The sequence below is a fragment of the Diabrotica undecimpunctata genome, chromosome 2 (assembly GCF_040954645.1).
Source record: "Diabrotica undecimpunctata isolate CICGRU chromosome 2, icDiaUnde3, whole genome shotgun sequence".
NCBI classification, from domain to species: Eukaryota; Metazoa; Arthropoda; class Insecta; order Coleoptera; family Chrysomelidae; genus Diabrotica; species Diabrotica undecimpunctata.
Window position 1 is genome coordinate 41523875 of NC_092804.1, and position 18071 is coordinate 41541945.

At 33.1% G+C, this 18071-nt stretch overlaps 1 protein-coding gene across 1 annotated transcript in view; it reads right to left on the reverse strand.

The window, feature by feature from the left end:
- The window catches only part of LOC140433654 (uncharacterized), a 549811-nt gene extending 532855 nt beyond the window's left edge, over positions 1 to 16956 (reverse strand). The window contains exons 1-2 of the mRNA XM_072521634.1: positions 16953 to 16956; positions 16787 to 16821 (exon numbers count right to left, since the gene is read on the reverse strand). Of these exons, the coding sequence (XP_072377735.1) occupies positions 16787 to 16821; positions 16953 to 16956 (39 nt within the window). The remainder of the gene's footprint in view (positions 1 to 16786; positions 16822 to 16952) is intronic.
- Positions 16957 to 18071: the final 1115 nt, after the last annotated feature.

An 18071-nucleotide genomic window follows, 5' to 3' on the forward strand; every position in this document is an offset into this window, starting at 1 on the left:
CGGTGTACGATTAACGAAAACATTGAAAGAGATAAGCAACGTGAGAAACGCAATGCAATCAATACCCAAATTACAAATTAAATAAATCATTCACATAATATCCTGTTTCATGACTCCCTCAGTCTTTTCGCTAGCCAGCAATTTCACTGATAACTGTACCTAATCAGTTAAGTCAAACTTTTGGTTAGGTATACGCCGATCTAAACCAGATAAAAGGACTTGATTGGTTAAGTTCATCTCTAAAATGGATAAAATTGTGAGTATGGAAAAGATCAATATCTGATATGGAACCACAGGTATAACATTTGACTTGTCTGTTTTATTCCAGCGGTAGATAATTTTTTTTTAAGTTATTTTAATAAATAACACAATTTTCTCAAAAATTGACTTGTCTGCTTTTGTCCGCCGACCACACAATCTATGCTTATGGCATACTTAATTGTTGTTGACGTTTTACTATGATGAAATCAATATAAACTTTGGTTTTATTATCTTACAAAACAAGTATACTTTCCTATGCAAAGAAGATTTAGCAAAGCAAATACATGATACTATAACAAACAAAGCAAATATTACTAATTTCTAACAATTCATTCAGTTAGGATATATTATACAATAACAATTATTAACAATTATATTTGAAAAGTATTTTTGAAATATGGTATACTATTAAAAATTTTATGGGTTTAGTATACACTTCCACTATTTGTAATAATTCTTCTTTTTTCAATGAAAGACTCTATAATAAAAGTTTATTTAAGATGTTAAAACTGTGAGATAGGAACTGTGTTGTAGGTTTCCAGCTATGAATCTGTTAAAATATGCCTGAACTAAGCGAATGGACCTTAAAATGTTAATTTCACACAAAGGAAAATGGTAAGTGCATTTAGAATAGCAAATGTGTGTGTTTGTTTTTGTACAATTTTTCAATGTTTTTTATGTTCGTTTGTAATTTTTAAAAATAATGACAAGCTTTCAATATGGCATTATTCTCGCATTGTAAGTATTCTCATATTAAGAGACTGAGATTTCAAATGAAACTAAATTGTAACATTCCCTGATAATTTTGGTGATTTAAGAGTAAAAAATACACAAAGCGTATATTCTTACAGCTGTTTTCCCAAAAAAGTCTATCTTCTTTATGTTCTAACTTAATCAAGCAGCTGTGAATAACACACATTTATGTGTATATATATATATATATATATATATATATATATATATATATATATATATTATTTTTGGGACAAAGGCAGGGGTTTCCTGCCGAAATTTTGATTGCTATGGAAAATAAGATCTAGTTCCACATGTGATATATATATATATATATATATATATATATATATATATATATTGCAGATTTCCCCAATATTTAAGAGTTTACTATATATATATATATATATATATATATATATATATATATATATATATATATATATATATATATAACCTTTTAATTATTACCACATCTCATTTACGAGTTTCCGAAATGTTTGCTTAGCTTTTAAAATAATAGTTGCTCTGTTTACAGCCACCTAAGCTGTTAAAAGTTTTAGTTGTTTATTCCACAGTTAGCGTGTTGACGTGTACCCACTTTAATACGATTATACATTCGTTCTGTTTTATATGCCGCCCACAATATCTACGAATATAATACTTTAACCAACTTAAAAGTCTTCAACCGTAAACGCAGAAATCCTAACTACATTTCCATTTATTTAATACATACGGCAATATTTAATACCCTACGCTACGCATTAGAACTGGATCAGATCGTTCTTTTGATTTGAATACTCGGCATTTCTTCCCAGCTGGGCATTTATGCCCAACTCATTTCTTTAATTCGTAGGAACTTTCAGTTTACGAATTCCGTACTAAACTAATATTATCATGTACGAAGTCAATTACTTAATAATATTGCTAGTGTTGACAAAAAGTTACTGGGGCCATTTCTTCCAATAAATCTTTCATAATTATTATAATTAAACATATATTTAGACTTAAGAATTATAGATATACTATAGATATATATATGAATTCTTTTATATTTTAATTTGTACCTGCATCTAACACGAATAACATTGTGGATAGTAAACTAAAACGCATTATAAATATAATATCCAGAGGAATGTAATTTCAGAGTTATTGAATTTGATGGTTACCAAATTTATATGGTGTTTGAAGGAAATTAAGCCACCCAACACATGTTTTATTGGTCATAATTCAAGCCATCCTGCAAGGAAAAATATCTGGAAAACAGGGTCCAGGAAGAAGAAGAACATCTTGGTTAAAGAACCTCAGAATCTGGTTCAATAAAACATTCGTAACGGATAGGCACATCAAGAAGAAGAAGAAGAATTCTGGGAGATCTTAAGGATCAGAAGCAAACTTGATTCAAAAGAACGTGGATTGTTTTGTAAGAAAATCGGTTGAATTAACATGAAAAATTCATTCATGTTATTTTCGGAGTAAAATTCCAACACTGAAAAATATTTCCCAAGAGCTCGAAAACGATGACTCCTTACCCAAGATATCTCGTAGAGTCTTAACCAGGACCATGCGTGAAATGAACTTTCGATATGTAAAACTCAACAGAAAAAGTATGCTATTAGAAAAAAATAAAATTATTGTGCGGAGAAGAAAATATTTAGAAGAAATACTCAAAATTCGCAGCACTGGACGCAAAATATGTTATTTGGATGAAACCTGGATTAACCAAAGTTGGAAAAGGTCATACAGTTGGAAAAGTTTGGCAAGATTTAAATGTCAAAAGTAAACGTGAAGCATTTATAGAAGGCTGATATACAGGATTAAAAGCTCCATCAGGAAAGGGACGGCGTTTAATCGTCACCCATATAGGAAGTGATAAAGGGTTTCTTGACGATGGTTTTCTTTAATTTGAGTCGAAAAAACAGGTGATTATTAAAGAAATTGAAAGAGAGGATTCAAGAATGGCTTACAGAAAAGGGGATTGCATACGAAGAATCAATGCTCACAATTTAGCTACTTGACATTGCACGGTTAAGGAAAATTGAATATCTTAAATATGCTGTAGATAAAACTGCAAAAGATTATGGTGTCAAAGTTCTGCGTCTCCACCTTATCATTGCGAACTTAATCCCATTGAACTTATCTGGGAGCAAGTGAAAGGAGAAGTAGCACGCAATAACAAAACGTTCAAATTAAACGAAATTAAGAAACTTTTGATTCAAGCAATCCTTCATGTAACTCCAGAGAAATGTGCTAAATGTATAGGCCACATAATTAAAGAAGAACATCGTATGTGGGAACTTGACACTCATATCAAAGTTTTACTAGAGCCAATTATAATTACACGAGGTGGTGAAGATAATTTCAGCGATAGCAGCACTGCATCTTCAGGTTTAGACAGCGAATAATATTTTCTAATAGTTTAGTAAGAACATCAGCATAAAAAAAACCAAAAACAAAAAAAAACGAGAAGAACATAGTAAGTTTGTATAGTGTTTGTGTTTAAACACATCAAACATTATTTTTATTTTGTTTTTATAGAATTTTATTTTGTTTTATAGGATTTTATTTTGTTTTGTTTTATACTGTTTAAGTGTTTTGTTCATTTTATTTAATAAGACAATATGGCTCTTGACGAACACCCATTTAAAAAAAGTATCGCGCCACAAGACATACCTCTGGGGTGGTGTGGAAACTGTCTTAAAATTTGTTTTAAAAAAATTTCATTGTGTAACTCTTTAAGGACGGGTCACGTCAAAAGACGTTTTAGCGTAACTTCCGCGACAGCCGGTTGGTATCAGTAAACTTTCTGCAAAATTACTTCTTTTTTATAGCTTTTTGTTTGTGGCATTCTGTATTTTTAGGGGAATGTAGGGAATGAGCCACAAAATATTTATTCATATGTTTATTTATTGACGTTTCGATCTCTATATCCAAAAGACCGTTTTCAATTATACAAATGATAGTACTATTTATTTTCTATGGCTTTTCGCTTGTCGTTCTGTATTTTTAGAAATAATGTTGGGAATAAGCCACAATATATTTATTCAAATGTTTAATTTACGGACGTTTCGATCTCTATAAAGAGACCGTTTTCAAACATACAAATGACAGATATATTTATTTTTCTATCGCTGCTTGTTTGTGGCATTCTGTATTTTTAGGGAGAAGGTTGGACATAAGCCACAATATATCTATTTACATGTTTAATACATTGACGTTTCGATCTCTATTCCGTTTTTAAAGATAGAAAAAAAAGAAAATAAACAATATAAGATTATAAAAATATCTAATAATAAACAAATAAAATAAATATAACTATCATTTATATCATTGAAAGCGGTCTTTGGATATAGAGATCGAAACGTCAGTAAAAACTTGTAAATAAATATATTGTGGCCTATTTCGAACATTAATATTTGAAAAATAAAATATAATTAACGTTAAAATAAAAGTAAGTGTACGTCACTGGATTTCCAAACGGCTTTCCGCATTTCTGGGCCTTTAAACGATGACTCACTCTCTCAAATAGTGAAATTATACTTTAGGTGATATTTAGCCAGTCACAAACTAATACATAAAACATAAAAATTTAATGAATATATATATATATATATATATATATATATATATATATATATACATAATAACAATAATTTTACAAATTCAATGTTTACCTCCGTTCACTGTTCACCTCTTGACAATGTGGAAACCTATTAATAAATTCGGGAGTCTATTTGCTAATTTATCTAGTCTAATAGTAATTATACAAAAATACTGCAGGAATTTAAATAAAAATTAAATTATAAATTTTCTATTTATCAGGCAAGGAATGAATGAGGTCACTGCGATGTTTGTACCTCAAAAAATAATTTATATAAAATTGTGAAAAGGAAATAATATGCATAGCTGCAAGCTTTGTACTTTGCCAGAGAATATTTTTAAAAGCACATGATATATTACTTATAAAAGTAAATTATAATATACTCAAAAAAGAAATTTCTGTATTAAAAGTTTTAATTATTAATTTCGAGGTTTGTTTCATTCGCTTTATAATTTGAACCGTGCTTTGACTCGGAAATAAAAGTTTAAGATTTAGAATACGAAGAGCTTTAATTACTTATGTTTTTTATATTATTTATGGACGAAATAAAAATATTCAGGAAAATTCGATAGAAAAAACTTATTAAATAGTAAATATATTAAGTTACGTTTACACCGGAGGTTTAACACCGTTTACAAGACTGTTTCTCTTTTGAGGATGTCATGTTGTATGTCTCTGTTTGGGTAAGATATTTATTTTCATAACATGAGGTATTTGATGATGGCATAGGATGCGTGTTGTTGAGGTGATGCTACAGAAGTATAGGTACATGGTGAGTTACGGCTCTGGTGATCTTAATAATATGATGCTGTGTTGTTATGGGCCAAAGGTTCATGCCAATCTTGATACCATTGTAATGGCCGATCAAATTTACCCATAGACGCTTCATACAACATATTAGAGATCAAATGCTCTACCAGGTTTTGAGAGTTTACAGTTTAAAAATTTCCCATGGAAAAAGTTATGGGACAAAAAGAAAAAGGGCGTCTTTCTTGTGTTTTTTTGCTTAGTTTTTGGAATAAAAATATCCAATTTTGAAAAATGGCTCGGACTATCAAGGAGCTGATATATTATTTACCCTACAAAGTTCTTTGTTAACTGTACGAAAAGTAAAATTGCTCGGAATAATTCTCGTTTTGCTAACTGAAAAGCTGATTCCGTAGAATTTACTTATTTATTCATTTAGGCTATTAGTTCATTCAAGATATTCGTTATAGAGTTGCCCTTTCAGTTGCGCAAAGTCGGGCGAATCCTACAGCAAAATGGAGAGAAATTTAATGTTATATCCAACATTTTAATTGTTTGACGTTTGTTTGAAGTCATTTTCTGATTGTTTCGTTTATCTCTCTATAAATACTATACTTAATGAAAATAATCTACGAGAAGATTCGAGAAAGCTATGATTCTTTTTGACGAATTTTAGTAGCTGAATATGGATAAAGTTACATTTCATAAACAAAGAACTCACGAATAAATTAAAATTTAGTTTAGCAGAAAATTCTTAAATTAATTCAAGGAAATTGCAGCTGATGCAAATATTTGTCTCTTTTACCTTTTACGTGTTTTAGAAAAAGACTACAAAATTAATAATGACTACATAATCAATAATGATAATCCAAATAGACAAATGCAGTTTTGCGAAGTAATGTAAGATTTATATAATCTTTAAAATTATAAAGCAAGCTTCTGTTTACATTAACTTACCAAAACTAAAATAAAAACATATTGAAGTAAAGAGAATCATCATTGGATAGTCAAGAATACAATATATGTATATGTATATATACATATATATATATATATATATATATATATATATATATATATATATATATATATATATATATATATATATATATGAAAATTACTGAGTTCTCGGGAAGAACCGCGTTGAGAATTTAAAACTCGACGTTTGGCACCCATTTTGGAGCCATTATCAAGAGTGATACGGTGAGTTCGTGGTCTCAATCTGCCTACTCCCCTCACTCGAGACGTACCAGCATTGTGTTCTATATTGCAAGAACTGTCTCTCGGCACTGAGGTCTCAATCTGCCTACTCCTCAGTGTCGAGTGACAACCGGTCTTACCCTGTGTGGCTGCCTTTATACTCGCTGTATGCGCGGGAACGGTATGCGCTGACGTGGTCTGAACTGACGTGCCCTGAGCGGTGTGGGCGGGAGGTCGCTGAAGCAGGGGTCGCCATGTGGCCGGCAATCGTTTCGCGTTATCGCGTGTGTTTCAAGCTGTTAGGCCGTTTTTCAATTTCGATAGCTTCACGAATGATTCTCGCTTTTAATGAGCGGATGGGAACGATGGTTTTTGCTTTTTCGAAATCTATTTTGTGGCCTGTCTGAATATGATGTTGGGCTAGGGCTGACGTGGTATCGGAATGTTTGACTGATAGAGAATGTTCGTAAATACGGTTATGGATTCGTCTGTTTGTCTGTCCTACGTATGTACGTGCGCAACTGGAACAAGGTATCTCGTAGACACCATGGTCTTCATTGGGGATTTGGTCTTTTACGGATCTGACGAGATTGGACAATTTGGAGTGAGTGGTGAAGATGGTTTTGATATTAAGAGGGGTAAGAGTTCTACTGATCTTGTCAGTGACACCTTTAATGAAAGGTAGAAAGATTTTGGGTTGATCCGGCGGCAAGGTTTCTTTTTTGGATGGAATGGAGTTTAGAAGTTTTTGAATGCTTCTATTGATTTGGGATTTGTGGTAGCCGTTTTGTAGGAGTGTTTGTCTTATTGAATTGATTTCGGATGACCTGTGATTGTTGTCGCTAAGTCTTATGGAACGGGAAATAAGAGTGCTGATGACTGAATTAAGTTGGGCGGGGTGATGATGTGACTGGGCATTGAGATAGCGGTTTGTATGAGTGGGTTTCCGGTACACGGAATAGGAAAAACTGTGAGGTAGATTTTCTGAATAAGAACATCAAGGACTGGCAAAGACGCTTCAGACTCAACTTCCATCGTAAATTGAATGCTGGGATGTATTCCATTTAGGTGGAAGAGGAAGAGATCTAATGTGTCTGTACCATGGGGACAAATGACAAAGGTGTCATCAACGTACCGTAACCAGCAGGTGGGTTTGAGATTTGACGTCTCGAGTGAGGGGAGTAGGCAGATTGAGACCCCGAACTCGAACCGAACCGTATCACTCTTGATAATGGCTCCAAAATGGGTGCCGAAACGTCGAGGTTTTAAATTCTCAACGCGGTTCTTCCCGAGAACTCAGTAATTTTGATTTATCTGACCGCGGAAACTTATCCGAACATATATAAATATATATATATATATATATATATATATATATATATATATATATATATATATATATGACATATATATATATATATATATATATATATATATGTCATTTATTCTTCGATAAGCCTCTTATGAAGCAAAGAGATGTTGATTTTTTATAAAATGAACTGATATCCGCCTTTCCAGGTATTTTTGAAATGAAAATGATCGTAATTAACCAAATGAAAACATATTATTTCAATAGGACGGTGCACTTCCGCACTTTTCACTTCCTGTTCGACAGGAAGTGAAAAGTGCGGAAAGGAAGTTTTTAAACAGATGTTTTTTTAGGAAATATATTGGTAGACGAAGAACAATGAAGTGGCCCCTAGGACCTCTATATATTACACCACTTAATTTTTGCTTATGAAGTTATAGTCTTCGTCAACTTATAAGAAATTTACACCTGTTGTTGTTACTAATCGCTCAATTATCTTTGCGACGGGTGAAAATACTAAACCGACCGCTTTGTGCGTTTTGAAACAGTTTACTAGGACCGGACTTATTTACAGAATCATGACTCGTTAACGCCAGTCCAAATAAATTATTAAAATTAAATTAATGACACAATTATCTTGGTATTAAAAATATTTTGCTGTAGACTAATTAAAGGGCTTAATGTGAAAGAATGACGAGCCACACATGAGTTCAAAACGAGTTAATACTATAGCAAGCCACTAAAAAATTATTTCACCCCTTCGTCAATAGATGGCGCGATAAACCTATGGTTACACTATTGCATAGGTCTAATTTGTCTTACTATGTTAGATTCTAACTCGATGTATCTACTCGACATAATGACACACGAAGTCACATCAAAATGGCGAATATGGCCGGAAGCGATTCGGATATTTCTGTGAGGTTTGACGATTCTAGCAAGAAAAATATTGAAGTTGAGTCGACGTTTGATGACAGTGACCATGATTCTGGCTATGTACAATCTAGAAGTAACTCAAGTGATAAAAATACACCGTTATGTAATTGTTTTATTAAATGTGGCTTGCATATTATTACCTTTCGAGATTAAATTATGATTGTAGTAGCTTGTGACATGGCTTGTTATATTATTGCACTTTGTTGTAGGATAATGAACAATGTCCATCAAGAAAAAGGACAAAACCAAAGACACCCGACAAAACTCCAACAAGTCGAAGGAGATAAAGAAATAAACACTCTTATTTAAGATCAAAAAGAAAAATTCGACGAAATTTAGAGCAACCATATGTAAGAGATAAAAAGAAAAAAATGTGCCTGGTCGAGAATTGGGACCGCCTTGCAGTTGCACTAATAAGTGTAGGGAAAAGGGCCACGAGAGCATTATTTTTAACGAATTTTGTAACCATGGTTCATGGGAATTACAGAATAGGTACTTATTCGGATGTATAGATATTGTTAAGAAGAAAAGGTCCTACAGAAAGAAGCAAAAACATCAAGACTCACGTAGAAAGAGCAATGCAGTCTACTCCATTAATGGTAATGTGAAACTCACGTGTCTGGTTAACAGAGTTTTTAACTATCCATGGACTTTAAGCTTCTAATGGCAGAGTAAATAACATTGTTTGCAAGGAGATAGAAGAAAATCTAGTGTCAAAAAGAGACAACAGAGGAAAGCATATAAACCGTGTAAACAAAATATCTAATTCGGAAATACTAAGTGTTAAAACGTAGATAGAGTCACGAATACAGAAGTGTTACGGAGAATAGGCAGAGAGAGGGAAATGGAAAATACAATAAAAGAAAGGAAATTGCAATATCTCGGACATGTGATGAGAAGCGAAAGATCATCATCATCATCATCCAGCCTCAAGAGTCCACTGCTGAACATAGGCCTCTTCCTCATGTTTCCAACCCCGTCTATCTTGCGCCGCTCTTATCCAGTTTTTATTGAGTCTTCTTAAATCGTCAGTCCATCTTGTAGGTGGTCGACCGACGCTTCTCTTGTCTTCCCTTGGCCTCCATTCCAATAACCTCTTTGTCCATCGCCCATCTGTCATTCTGGCTATATGTCCTGCCCACCTCCATTTTAGTCCGAAAGATACAACATCTTAAGACTCATCAATTAAGGAAAAGTAGAGGCTAGGAGAAGCGTAGGAATAGGACGCGTTTCCTGGTTAAAGACCCTGAAAGAGTCGTTTGGTTACAGCTCAAGGCATCAAGGACGGTTTAAGATCGGTGAAGGACAAAAGCGACCCGTTAGCAACGGCCGGAGTATAACGAATGCCATGCACATGTGGAATGGTATATGTGGGAACCACGAAAAGACACACAAACACAAGGATAAACGAACATAAAAGCCATTGTCGTTTAGGACATATCGACAAATCTGCCGTTGCCAAATACGCTTTAATAAGCGGAGAACATCGGATACTGTTTGAAGAAACGCAGATGCTGGATAAAACATCACAGTACTACCCACGGTTGTATCGGAAGGATATATAAGCACCCAAATAATTTTAATCGGATAGAAAAAGGCCTGAATATTAACAAGACATGGATACCAATATTAAAATCCACAAACACCCTTCCCGCCAAACACGAATAAAGAAAAGCTACTACAAACGACGACACGTCCCCTCACGCCGAAACCAGTGAAGGGGAGTAGAAAATATAGAAAATATATGGCCTCAGTATATACATAAACGCAGCGTCAGTTTCAGCTTACAAGCGAAGCAGTAACATCTCCAGAAGATGCCAACCCCTAGTGTTGGCGAAACGTCGAGAACTAATCTCAGAAGACAACGGCCTAACAGCCCGAACAAACAGTTTAAAAACATCTAGATTGACAAGGATGTCATATACAACAGTTTGGAAAATTGTTACAAATAAAATTTAACCACGTGAAAAGCGGAGTGACTTTTTTACATATAAAGCAGTAAATGAAGAAGACGCTGAGACCAACTTGTTAAAGACTATTCTATTACATATTCGCCTTTCTTTATCAAGACTTTTGAATCACATTTGTTTTCGATACAAGAAAATTAATAAGCAATCATTAATTATGGATTCCCCTCGAGTTATTAACTGGAGAAACGAATACTTGGATGCTATATCTAGTTGAGTCAAATAGAGCAAGCGTCTCGTGACATGTCTGTGACCTTGTACGCGGGCAGACTGAAAGGGATCCATTAGTCCTGAATATTGAACATTGATTAACATTGAATATACATTATGTGATAGACTATTACATACATACATAAAACCTTATATGATTGACTATTTTTGATTGAATGTTGAAATTTTACTTATCAAAACAGACAAGAAATAATGGAAATAACACATGGGAAAATGTGTTTTTCAATGAATCAGAATGCTTAGGTGTTACGTTTTTTTCACATTCCTATACAGTGTGGAAATCTGAAAAATTTAAATAATGAACGTCTTAAAAAGTGGCCTTTGAAGTATGGGTCTACAGACGCTTTCTCAGAGTGTCTTAAGCAGATAATCACAAGACACACAGTGCTAAGAATACTGAAAATTGAATGTGAATTTACTATAAAAAAAACTTAAGTTTCTTAATTACGTTCCTAAAGGCACAAGAATGAGTTCCTACAGCCTATAACACAAGGAAAGATTGGTCGAATTATTCCGTGCAGAAGTTTTGAAATTGTAAATTGCCATGTTAATAAGTAACCTCCACAGAAGAAGTTAAACATAAGAAGATTCTTTTTAATTCATTAAAATTTTTTTATTATTTTGTTAATAATCTTTTATTTTTCATTAACGAAAATACGTTCTCTTGTTATTTTTAATTATTTAATTTAATTTACTGGATCTCACAATACAAAAACTAAAACTAAATAAGATTATTCATTGATTTTCTATGTTAAACTACTCATTGTTTTTTACTCTTCTTTCTGCTTGCCCTGATTAAATCCACTGAGATTTTCCCGTTCCATAATCGCATTTATATAAGGCGTTTAGCAATTAGTTCAAAGAACGAAAGTCACTGGGAAGAGCTAAGCAACAATAATTCTGCTGCACAATTTTTTGTAAGAACGGAATTAAGATTGATTACTTGCAATATAGTGCACTAGCAACGTTGAAAGGAAGAGTAAAAGCTTAATTTCATTTTATTGTAAGAAATTGTGGGGAATTAGTGTTACAATTATATAAGAAATAGTACTCGACGTTTATTAAGTACATATACCTATGTTTAATTAAATTCACTTATCGAAATTCAAATACAAAAGTACATACATCGCAGTGTTTAACATGTTAGTATTATTCTTTATTAAAGCGAAGCCTCTATAATGGCGTTAGATGTCATTTTTCTCTATAGTAAAATGCTAAGGCTAGCGTCACGAAACTAGCGCTACGAGAAGGCGTCACGGGTAGCGTCATAAAATAGCGGTTCTTCATATCGACTCAGTACTCTCGATCAATTCGTTCCTAGTCATCACATATTTATTCTAAGCTGGTTTAAATTACAAACTGCATGAAAAATAACTAACAAAATACAGAAATTAAATGAGAAATAAAAAATTAAAAGAATATATGTCAATAAAAAATTCGATTCGTAACTATTGTCAAAATTTAAAAGTCATAAATGTCTTCCAATTAATAATAATATTAAATCAGTTGTTTAAATTTTTATAGCACTTCTCGTTTTAAAATAGTTTCATATAAATACAATTATTATTTTTAAATATCTTATTTGTTTATATAATAAATAAATTTACTATCAAATTATATTTATTTTTATTTATATGATGCCTATGGAATTGGTAAAACTGAGGTGGAAGCTGATATTGCTGCTTTTAGGTCCTTTTTCACTTTGGAAAGAATTATTCACCTACAAAAATCAAAAGAAAGTCACCGAAACTACTATTCCGTTGAATAATGATGATGACAACTTTAAAATGGTTCTGATTAATATTTGTTCTATAAGATATAAAATAGCTGAATTATTTTTGTTTCTAGCGGAATTAGGATTTCCCTCGATAATTGCGGTTACCGAACACTGACTTAAAGTTAACTAGCCTTTTTTTGTAGAAAAATATACCACAATTGCTAGGTATGATCGTCCAAGTTCAGCTCATGGTGGCACCCTAATTCTTTCTACAAATAATAATTTCTCTCCTATAACAAAATATGACTTTCTGTTGAATGAATCCTTTTTTGAGTTTTCATTGGTTTATAACAAGAATCTTAATCTATACATTCTCTGCATTTATAGATCACCTGACTCTTCTACGGAACTATTTTTTCTTCTTCTTCTTCTTGTGTCACTCCTATCGGAGATTGGAAATCATCAAGGCTATCCTGATCTTGTTTACAGCTGACCTAAAAAGTTCATTAGTGGTACAGCCAAACCATTCTCTGAAATTACGCAACCATGACATTCTTCTACGGCCTGGATTCCGTTTTTCTTCTATTTTTTCTTGCATTATATTTTAAAGTAATCCGTATTTATGTCCTCTCATCAGGTGACCCAAATATCGGAGTTTTCTTTGTTTGATCGTTGACAAAATTTCTGGGTCCTTTGCATTACTTCCAAGTCTGTAACTCTTTTAACCCAACTTATCGTGTTAGCGTATTAAATACGTAGCCCCTTAGCATTCTTAATCGGAGAGAGATGCTTATATCTCTGTTGCAGAAGAATTTCCTCATCTTTATGAAAGTGGCCCCAGCAATTTCGATACGTCGTTTTATTTCATAGTTTTGGTCTCCAGTTTCGTTTATTGAAGTACCCAAGTATTTGTAACTTGATACTTTTTTAATTTGAATGCCGTTTATACTAATATGTGCTGGTTGTGTCATGTTCTTACTGAAGAACATATACTTGGTTTTTTTGATGTTGATACGTATGTCGTAATTGTTGCAGGCAATATTTATATTTGTAAGTAATCGTTGTAATTCTTCTACTGTTCTTGCGACTAGTACAGTGTCCTCTGCGTATCGAATATTATTTACAACCTCTCCATTGATTACGATTCCTTCGTTTGCTTGCAAAAGTGTTTCCTGGCAGATGCTTTCAATATAAACATTAAATAGCAGCGGTGACAAAATGCATCTCTGTCGTACTCCTCTACGTATTTCTATTGCTTGTGATATCTCATTTTCTATTTTGATTTTAGCTTTCTGATTCCAATATAGATTGAGAATTATTCGCAGATCTTTATTATCTATGTCCTTTCTTTCAAGAATGTCTCTTAGCTTATCATGGCATACTCTGTCAAACGCTTTTTTAAAATCGATAAAACATGCATGTACTTCCTGATTAACGTCTAGTCATCTTTGTGTAAGAACATTCAAACTGAAGAGAATTCACTATTTTTTCAGAGCCTGTTAAATTTGTTAGACGATCTGCACAATAAAAGCAGAGATTCTATGCGGTGACTTGGATATTATTAATTACGCTGTTGCTTGTGCTACCCAAGTATCATTGATCGATATATTCGAATCGTATGGTTTCACAATGCACGTTAATTCTCCTACAAGAATAACTAAAACAACATCTACGATAATTGATTATATTGTCTCAGATTTCTCACCCCCTTGATGTACGTTCTACAATTATTAGTCTGAGACTCTCTGACCATGAAGCAGTATATACCAAGTTTGACATTTTTAATAAACAATCCTCGAAAACGCAACGTTTAGGTAGGATTTTTTCAGCCCAGAACTTTCGCAAATTCCAAAATTTGTACTTGACTTCTGGATGGCACTTTCCCTCTGTGGACGTGGACTATAATTTCAGAAATTTTTTAGATAAGCATGTCTGTATTCTTAATAAGTCATTTTTAATTAAAAATAAAAGTCAAAACATCACAAACCTTGGACTACCAAGGGTATCCGCATATCAGCCAAGAATATGCGTTCACTACTGTACATCAAGAAATTTACTACCAATGTCTTTGCCACCGAATATATCTTGGTATTTTTATAGACAGCAACCTTAAATGGTCGCTTTATATCGATTTGTTAAGTAAGCCCAACAAAGCTAACCAGCATCAGCCTGCTATGCAATAAGATCTGTTTTGAAGGAAATTAATTTAGCATCTTCCAAAATATCATATTTCTCTTTGTTCGAGTCTCATCTTCGATATGGCCTTCCTTTTTTGGGTTCTAGTACAGTTGCCCAATCTAATGTTATTTTTAAATTACAAAAAAGAGCAATACAATATGTTTTTGGCCTCAGTAGAATAACACATTACAGAAGCTACTTCAAAAATCAAACACCTACATGTTTTTCCAGCAAGACCTAATCATGACTACTCCACCAGAAATTCAAGCTTTGATGTGTATTTACCGATCCCGTCTTCTTTCCTTAAGATCCGTAAATTGACAAAAGCCTATCTATCTGAAAGACCATATTATTCGGTGGAAGAGTTTCTTAACGAATAACTAAGAAATTACAGTACGTTTAGGTACAAGCAACTAAAGTATTTTTTATGTATTTGGGTATCACATGCAGCTACTTAAACTTATTTGTAAACTAGTTCGTAAGATTTTATTACGCAATTTGCAGTGTAGTTAAATTTTGCAATGGATTGTATATTTTATTATCCTTTTATTTTGTGATTCTGTGATACTGACGATTTCTGTAATTTTAGTAAATTTTAATTGTTATTGTTATTTTTTGACGTGACAACGTCTTAAATTAGGTTGTGGCTCGGAGTCACTCATGAAAAAGTGTAACTCCCGCTCACGTCTGTTACGATGAGTCACCGAACGAGAGAGAGGCCCGCCGGACCGGCGAATGCCTTGCGTCCCTCTCCCACTCAAACATGATCGGTCCGCTGCGCGCGCAGCACTAGAGAATTAGGCGCGTTGAATTGGTGCGTGCTTGTGTCTCTGTCTTTCTCGAGCGTTCTTGGCGTTGGAAAACCGAGAAAGCGTCATAATACAAGTTCACACGTGTGGTTAAAGTATCGTCAGCTGTGTCTGTAGTGAAAATGTGGAGTGCTTAGATTCGTCATTTACAACAACTACAACAATAAAGGTAAATAATTGTACACTAATATTTCATTATCGTAAACTATGATTGATTGATTAATTGTTAGATTGACACAAAAGTTGAGAAACTGAGTTTATAGGTTATGTCATACTATTGACAAATGTTGATAGTGTTAAGTAAATTATTAGTTTAAATCACTCTGCAATCAATCGTAATTCAGTCGATTGAGAAGAAACAGCGCGTTTCAACTGCAAACAACTATTGTGCAATTTAATAATATTCATATCAATAAATATTCTACCGAGAAAAAGACGTTGTCACGTAAAATCTTCGCCCGTAAAACCGACTTTACAGGCAACCGATTTTTTGACTTTTTGTAAGTTTTGTCCATAAAGTTGTGCAATTTTCAGTGACAATAAAGCATATTTCTATTCCACTCTAAAATAAACCGTTTACACAATAAACTTTGTTTTATTTATAACACATTTATTCTCTTATTTTTTTCTCTATAATATCATTCCTCCTATTAGAGTATTGTGTGTTATTGCGTTTCTAGGCTCGTAATGTAATATGGCTATTCAAAATTGTTTTCACGTGAGGAAAAAGAAAGAGGAAAGCGCGTAAAAATACCTACTCAACAATACATTGAAATAAGTACGTCTGTTAATGGGGTCGACAAGGAAATAAAACAGACGGAAATTTTTTAAATTATGCAGTTAAATACAGCGTCAATCAGAAACAAAATTGTTGACTATTATTTTATAAGCATAAAACATTTAACCAGTCATTAAAAGAATTATCAATTACAAATAAAAAGCCATCATTTATTTAAACTGAATCGACTAAACCCATTGTATCATTGCATTAAATTATCTACTTATATCTGGAGATAAAATTGTATTTATGGTATTAACCAAACCGGTCGAAAACCAATTCCGATAATAAATTTAAAAGAGGAATTAAATAACACTTACCCCTCTGTTCTCTCCTTCTCCGTTCGCAATTACCACTGAAAAAAAAAGATAAGTAAATGAAAAAATCGATACATTTTTAATTCAACGTACAATAGGAGAGAATTATGTAAAATATTAGTCAATAAATATTATTTAAGCTTGAAAAATATGGTAAAATATAATCTACTCATTCCCTAATAAGGAAATGTTTAAAAATAAAGATCTTTAAAATATTTATGATATAAAAAAACAACGTGTTCTCTTAATTATTTTTGTTGTTATGCCTGGAAGAGTGTTTTCTGACGTTTTTGATTTAGGTCTACAGAAATGATATGATCTACAACAGTAATAATTAAAATAACAGACATTCGCATGGCAGTTAAAAGATAAATCCAAGTAAAGTGTAAAAATATATATCTATAGTCAAATAAAATTCATCATCATCACGTAGCGCTACAACCCTAGGTGGTTCTTGGCTGACTGTATAATTGTTTCTAATTTGTTCGGTCTTCCATCAACCTAGGGTCAAATGTTATGTTTATTTTCCGGAGATCTGCTTGGATGTTATCTCTCCATGGCATTCTGGGACATCCGAGTGGTCTTTTGCCTGTGGGAATCTCCTCTCATACCAGTTTTACAAGTCTCTCGTTATGCCGTCTGTGCACGTAGCCTGTCCATCTTAGTCGCTGTGATTTAATTTCTTGGACAATATCGGCGTTATTGTAGAGTGCTTTTAATTCGATATTGGTTCTGATCTTATGATGTAGTGATGTCATGATGAGGTCCGAAAATTTTTTTCGTTCAAAGCGTCTCAGCTTTTCTTCGTTTGCTTTGGTCATGGTCCACGTTTCGCATCCGTATGTTATTACAGGTCCGACGATGGATTTATAGATTTTGATCTTTGAACTTCTTGTAAGATTTTTTGATTTTATGAGCTTATCCAGTGTGAATAGACAGTGATTTCCAGATTGGATTATGTCTTTTATTTAATACAAGGTTAAAAAGTAGTGGAGATAACGCATCATCCTGTTTGAGTCCACTTTTGATTTCAAAGCTGCCAGACAGTTTTTACATTATTTACACGTACTTTAGATATTCCACCCTCCATACAGACTTTGGTCATCCGAATGAGTTTCTTTGGTATTGAGAACTCCGCCATGTCATTCCATACTTGGCTTCTTTCTACGCTATCATATGTCTGTCAAAAGTCCATGAAAAGATTTTGTATGGGTCTGTTATACTCCCATCCCTTTTCTAGAAGTTGTCTCAGCGTGAATAGTTAATCTACTGTTGATCTGTTTGCCCT